The sequence below is a fragment of the Rhodnius prolixus genome, unplaced genomic scaffold (genome assembly GCF_049639745.1).
Source record: "Rhodnius prolixus isolate KJV_2025 unplaced genomic scaffold, Rpr scaffold_2, whole genome shotgun sequence".
Lineage (NCBI taxonomy): Eukaryota > Metazoa > Arthropoda > Insecta > Hemiptera > Reduviidae > Rhodnius > Rhodnius prolixus.
Genome location: NW_027411592.1, coordinates 47,740,791 through 47,747,949, shown reverse-complemented (window position 1 = coordinate 47,747,949; position 7,159 = coordinate 47,740,791). Strand labels below are relative to the sequence as shown.

Below are 7,159 nucleotides of genomic sequence, written 5' to 3'. Positions count from 1 at the left end.
AAACTTACATATGCAATAATTATCCAAGAGGCTGGGACTAGCGCAGTCATAATATCACTATTTCATTCAGCAGCTGATCTGTCTTATGATTAATAGTGAAATTAACTGGTCTTAAGTTTTTGGTAAAATTGTGCGTTTATTTGACATCTTTTCATTATCTGATTATTGAACAAGTATTATAAAAATATGTGCCTCTAGTAAAATTTCATAGCGCTAATTATCGTTCTTGTTAGTTATCAATAGGTAGGGTATTTAAACAAATAAGTTTTAGCAAGTAGTACAGTCAAGTGTAGTAGATAACGTACAACAATCATGCTTTTAGGCGAATTGTAGTTTTATTTTAATATAATTTTTGTAACTAAAATCTTAAATTTTGCAAAAAAGCCTACATATGATTGGTGCGAAATTGTCTTTTTACGTATTTAAAGATTAAGTAAGTAAGCGGTCTTAGAGCCAGGCAGCCCTGGTTTTTGAAATTCGCACTTACCTATAAACATATATACTTAAATATATAATTACATTAACATCTAATAGATTGCACGTAACATTGACTGGAAGGTGATATTAACCAAAAAAATTATTGGTTTCGATTAAGTTCGTCACTATTTCAAAAAAGATGGCAAATAATTTTTCAATTTTTAAACACACAAATTAGGCGTTTTAATAGCACTTATTCCTCGTTCTCAAAATTTAATATTAGTTCCTAGAATTTTAAATCTATAGTAAAATGCTGTTATTTATTCAAACTAAACATAGATTTTTTTTCTTTTACTTTAGCATTTGTGTTTCATCATGAGTACAGGTGGAACACTACAGGTACAATTTTATAATTAATTGAAATGCGATTTAGAAATGTTGCAGAAATAAACATAATTATATGTTTCTTGCTTCAGAAAGCTATAGATCTTGTAACAAAAGCAACTGAGGAAGATAGAAATAAAAATTATGAAGAAGCTCTTCGGTTATATGAACATGGAGTGGAGTACTTCTTGCATGCAATAAAATGTAAGATCTTGCGAATGTATCTCAGTTTATGAGTATTATTAATTTGTAATGTCTTGATTAATTTATTCTAGATGAAGCACAGAGTGAAAGAGCGAAAGATAGCATAAGAAGTAAGTGTTTACAGTATTTAGACAGAGCCGAAAAATTGAAAGAATATTTGAAAAAGGGCAAAAAAAAACCAGTGAAAGATGGAGAAAATAACAGCAAGTATGTACGATTAATGTAATTAAATTTTGTTGTTATTGCATAAGTAATTATTATAATGTTTTCAGGTATGATGAAAAGAAAAGTGACAGCGATAGTGACTCTGATGACCCAGAAAAAAAGAAATTACAATCCAGAATTGAAGGTGCAATAGTTGTTGAGAAACCTTGTGTGAAATGGTCAGATGTTGCTGGGCTTGAAGGAGCTAAAGAAGCGTTAAAGGAAGCAGTTATTTTACCTATCAAGTTTCCACATCTATTTACCGGAAAACGTATACCATGGAAAGGCATTCTTTTATTTGGAGTATGTTTGGTCGAATGAATTAAACATTTGAAATTACATCTAGCTATTAAAAATTAGTATGTATCGTTAATGGACACACTCGTGACAGACCAACCAGCCACAAGTCCCTCAAGTTTAGATTAGTGCTGTATGGCATGTTAATAATGAATTTTACGTCATTATGAATAAAGCCTCATTGCAGATCCCTAGTTGTGACAAAAAGTCATCCAAATCATTCTTAAACTAATTACTAAGTTGGTGAGGATCTCATCCGAGGAAATGTGGTTCCTGATTTTAACCACTCAGTCAAATAAGATTTGTGCGAGATCACATTCATGCCCCCAGACTATTTTTTTTGTATACTCATATGTATGCAAACTTACTTAAATAGATACTTATTGCTATTTAAATTCTATTTAACATGTTTTTTAACAACACACTGTTGAAGATTTTGGATGTTTCTCCATACTTGTAATGGGAAAATGATGCAGGTTTTGTAGGTAGCTGGAAATAAAGTTGATCTGTGAATAAAAAAACTCACAGCGCCACTTAACTATATGTTGTAACTGAAAGAATGAAATGGAGGGGAAAATGCGTGAATAACAAAATTCAAAAATTTCAAAATACACTTCTCAGCAGATCAAATTTAATTTATGAGCTCTTAAAACATCTAAACAATTTTATAAGCTGACCGTCATTAAAATAGATACACTTTTTTAACCTAAACCTACCTTTTTTAAATAAACAATTCTTAAGCTGAATTTGCTTTAATTTCTACTTTAAAAAAGTTATAAATAATATTGCTACCATATTTTATAATTGCTAAAATTATTCTTTATAATTGCTTGTGTTTTAGCCACCAGGGACAGGAAAGTCATATTTAGCTAAAGCTGTTGCAACTGAAGCAAACAATTCAACATTTTTCTCTGTTTCCTCATCAGACCTTGTGTCTAAATGGCTCGGAGAATCAGAAAAATTAGTTAAAAATTTATTTGAGCTAGCACGTTCTCACAAACCAAGCATTATATTTATTGATGAAGTGGACTCTCTCTGTTCATCGAGATCTGATAATGAGTCGGAATCTGCCAGAAGAATAAAAACTGAATTCTTGGTTCAAATGCAAGGTTAGTAACTTTTTTAGGAAAATAATTTTACATAAAGAAGTCATTAATTAACATAAATCATGCTTTTCGAAGTATGCAATCTGCCATTTCAGTAGTGTTCAGGATTCTTTTGATGGAATTTCCGCCAAACCGCTACCTTAGAACCGTAGCTTAATTCCGTCTTCAGAGTCACTTGATGATGATTGTAGGTACATCCTTGTTTAGATAGGTTTGAGGGAGAAAATTTTTAATTAAAATTTCAATGATACACATAAACAGTGTACTACTAATCCTTAATACAGATACTTGCGTTTTTTTACAAACAAAAATAATAATTATAATAATTTAGCCGTGTTGAATCATTAATAATATGGTTAATTCCGTTGTTTTTCACCTTAAATACAATTCAGTTGTGCCATTAACTTGAAGGAGCTAGTTGATCCAGCCAACTAAGCTTCGTTAACAAGTAATTAGTCAGAAGAGCCAAATTAAAACAATTAATCCAGTAATAAATGCAAGTTAGTAGTGAATTACTAAATATATAATCTATAGGTAATATCCGAAATATCGGCGAACCAGCAGAATTAGAAATGAAAGAGAAAAATTATTTTTTTAATTCTAGAAATTTATAGTAAATTATTTATTTTTGATATAAGCCTAACATTATTACTATTTTAATTTTTTTGTGTTAGTTTACCTACCATATTTTTTAAACTTCTCTTCGATTGTTTATACAGGCGTGGGCAATGACATGGATGGTATATTGGTCTTAGGAGCTACTAATATTCCTTGGGTATTAGATTCGGCTATCAGAAGACGTTTCGAGAAACGTATATACATACCACTACCAGATGAACATGCTCGGCTGGTTATGTTTAAATTACATCTTGGCAACACATTCCACGAAATTAACGATGATGATTTAAAAACATTAGCAGCTAGGACTGATGGGTACGTCCAATTCATTAATGAGTATTTAATTAATATTCTAATCTTTTTAATTTTTCGATTATTATAAACAGATATTCTGGTGCTGATATAAGTATAGTCGTGAGAGATGCACTTATGCAACCAGTGAGAAAAGTTCAAACTGCCACCCATTTCAAAAGAGTACGAGGCCCGTCAAGAACTAATCCTGAAGAAATTGTTAATGACTTATTAACTCCGTGTTCTCCTGGCAGTCCAGGAGCTATCGAAATGTCGTGGATGGATGTCCCTGGGGATAAATTATACGAACCTCCAGTTACTATGGTATATTATTTAATGTGTAAAAATTTATAATTTAAGATAACCATTTATAATTGTTATTAACTGATATCTTGAGTGAGTCTGCTTTTCAAAAAAGCGAATGCTGAACTCTTTAAGTACTGGATATTCAGCGAGAAAATTATAAGTATTCTCTAACAACGGCATATCGCGCAAAGAACAGAGGGAACCTTCACCATCTCTAAAAAATAGGTCTAGAGAGTCTCCAACTAGGTTGAATGTGAGTGCTAGGTGGTCCTGTATAAGTCTAGTGAGTGGTAAACATGGTTAAATGTGAGTGTAGGTAAGTGAGTGTAATATAAGTGTTTACGTCAAAGTTCTCATATTAAACATTAAATAAAATCCAAGGCTTAGACCGGAGATCGAACCCACTACCACAAAACATATTAGCTTTACAGGTCTCGCCTCTAAACGCTCGGCTACCATGGCGCCTGCAACTGCAGTTTATTATTACATCAAATATTCCAATACGAAGATTAGTGTACCAATTGAGAACTTCTTCTTGCACTATTTCACTTGCTAAATTTCAGCATGTTGAGTACAGATAAAATCATCGACTTATTTAGCAAATGCATAGCGTAAAGCCCTCAATTTAAGCGGGAACAAATCTGAATGATGCCCATTTGTATACCACTTCTATAATTTGTCGAATAGAAGACGTTCAATTAGGAGAGTCTGTACCCAAATGGCAAGTTGGAAAATCATTGCTTCAGGGTACAAGGGATCTTCAACTGATATGGAAAAAATAATTCAAAAATTAGAGATTTCAAATAATAGTATTTTATAGTATGTGATACCGTCCCCGTCCACCGTAAGCACATTGTTTCAACAACATATTGTAGTAAAAATAAACTGACTGCGTAATACATTTTAGTGCAACTTAATTGATAAATGATATCATTTACTACTTAGCTTTAGGATGATAGGACCCCGGTAATTACTCAAAGGCTTCTATAATCGATACGCCTTTAAATTGACATTCGGTGAATACCAATAGATTTGTCATGTTTGAGCATTGGAGTTGATTCTGGACATGCCAATGAATTCCAAACTAGAACTGCGATAAATTTTTGAAGATGCGCTAGACTCGAGGAAAACCTGCCCTGGAAACTAATGTTTCAAAGGCAAGCAGGTAGTTGCATTAACTGCATTTTTGACTGGGTAGTAGTGGAGCAGCTAGGTTTAATGATAGGCAGGTGGGTAACAATGTAACAATACTTATTTCTTCATAAAAATCTAAAAATTAAATATTTCTTCTTAAAATTGATATTGAATTAGTTGTACGTCTTTATACCTAATTTATGTATAATTAAATTATATTATACGAAATTCTACAGTTGCGACACCTCATTACTAAGTTTTCTAGGGCAATTTTATAGAATCAGGTACAATTTCACCCCCCCCCCCCACAAATAGTGAAGCTTAGGTATTACTTGTCGGTTGTATCCTGAATTCCTGTCGCCATTTCTTATTCTAATTGAAGAATTTTTCTTGAGTGTCTTTATGCAAAAGCAAATGCAATTTTCAAAGCAATGTACTTAAGCCCTGTTCATAAATTTGAACTTTTGCAAAATGCGAAATGTCGAGAGATTCAAGCTTCAATTGTTCGAATTTTAAACTGTACATACTAAAATTTTTCATTTCAGAAATGATTTAAGTACGCATAATTTCAAAATTTAGTTATTTTTTTGATCAATTTCTTCTTTTCTATTGCAGAACGATATGTTAAGATCAATAGCAACTTCAAAACCAACCGTAAATGACGAAGATTTGAAAAAACTTCAAAAGTTTACTGAAGATTTTGGACAAGAAGGATGAATACTTATATTTTTATTTATTTTTCCTTTTCTCCACTTAGCTTGATATCTTAAGATCTCAAAGCGTAGGCTTTTCGTAAACCACAAATTGATTTAAACATAATATCACGTGAGATTGGACCTCTAACTAATATTCAGTGAATCGAAAAGATTAAAAATTTCACTATTGATTTCCTTTATTATTTTTTTTTTAAAAAGAACAGAAAATGAGAAATGAAATTAACTTTAAACATTGTAAAGGACATCAGTTTTATATTAAGTATTCTTAAATTTTATCGTTTTGAGTTTATTCTCCGATAAGTTGTAATATAAAATATTATATAAATATAATTTTTAATTTGCTATTTTGCTTAAGATAGTATACACCTATTTTTGATAGCATAATTGAATTTGATTTAAGTGTATTTATACATTATATATCTCGAAAATGTTAGCTCTGTAGAGTTTTGAATACAAAATATTTTATTTTGGTGGAGAAGCCGTAATAAATAATTTAACAAAAAAATTTAAATTCATTTTACCGAAGCATTTTTTATAAAAAAAAAAAAAAAAACTGCCTACAGACTTAAAAACGGACTATACGTTTTAGTTAACAAAAAATTATAAATTTAAAGACAAAAAACAAAATCGTTTCCATTGATCACAATTTGCGTTTACTTAAGTCAAAAACTAACTTTTAAGAGGGGAGAAAGAAGATCTTATTTGTACTCGGAAGTATCAGTTGGACAAGTAAGGTTTTATTATTAAATAAACCGTAGCTGGTAAAATATTCTTAAGCTTCCACAAGAGGCCTAAGTGTCGTACTCTATCGAAGGCCTGTTTTACATCAAAAAAAGCCCCCGAATAAGAAGGGAGTTTTTCGAAACTTTTTCCTAGGACTGGTAAAAAAATAATTGGAAGGTAAGACGAAGGATGTTGACGAGGTTTATTAGGTTTTGGTATAGGACGGATTATGAAGTACTTCCACAAGGCCTGGTAATTAGGTTGTTCGAAGAATCGCTTTGTATACGGATGTCAGAAGTACCACAGCTTTTTTTGGGAAGATTGCAAAGAATGGGCGTAATGAGTTCCAATCCAGGCGCTTTCTTACGTGAAAGATGATTTATGACGTACTAAACCTCAGAAGGTAAAAATGGTTTGAGTTGAGGGAGAGAGGAAGAGATGTGCCCAGATCTTGTAAGAGAGATTTTTGGAATTGAGAGTCAAGCACATCAGAATACATTTAAAAAATGAGAAGAAAAGAGGATAGCTTTATCACCATCGGAAGAAGCCCATGCACCAACGCTACGTCGAAGTGGGGTGGTTACTGTTTTGTAGATAAGAATTCTTTTTGAAGCGGTCCAGAAAGATTTGTCTTTAGTAGTCAGTAATAATGTATAGTTGAAGGAAAGGAGTTGCACAAATTATGGTTTATATAATGAAGTATATCCTTTCAGAGGGTGACTCATAAAATCGCCGTCGCATTTTTTGTAAGTCACAGAA

The 7,159-nt window shown here is 31.8% G+C and overlaps 1 protein-coding gene across 2 annotated transcripts; it reads left to right on the top strand.

Moving 5' to 3' along the window:
- Positions 1-13: 13 nt before the first annotated feature.
- Positions 14-6,192, top strand: Vps4 (vacuolar protein sorting 4). 2 transcript variants are annotated; one of them, XM_074119605.1, is made up of 9 exons: positions 14-130; positions 778-816; positions 894-1,005; positions 1,077-1,212; positions 1,278-1,512; positions 2,348-2,615; positions 3,332-3,545; positions 3,617-3,845; positions 5,577-6,192. In XM_074119605.1, exons 2-9 carry the CDS (start codon positions 793-795, stop codon positions 5,676-5,678), a joined length of 1,320 nt encoding a protein of 439 aa, XP_073975706.1. In that variant the 5' UTR covers positions 14-130; positions 778-792; the 3' UTR covers positions 5,679-6,192. The 2 variants fall into 2 exon arrangements, with proteins under 2 accessions (XP_073975706.1, XP_073975704.1); XM_074119603.1 differs by having other exon boundaries at positions 64-243.
- Positions 6,193-7,159: the final 967 nt, after the last annotated feature.

Excerpts from the sequence above, each read along its gene's own strand:
- Vps4 (XM_074119605.1), top strand. The coding sequence starts at position 793 with ATGAGTACAGGTGGAACACTACAG. Across the intron at positions 1,006-1,076 it reads CTTCTTGCATGCAATAAAAT|ATGAAGCACAGAGTGAAAGA; the intron begins GTAAGATCTTGC and ends AATTTATTCTAG. Across the intron at positions 1,213-1,277 it reads GATGGAGAAAATAACAGCAA|GTATGATGAAAAGAAAAGTG; the intron begins GTATGTACGATT and ends TAATGTTTTCAG.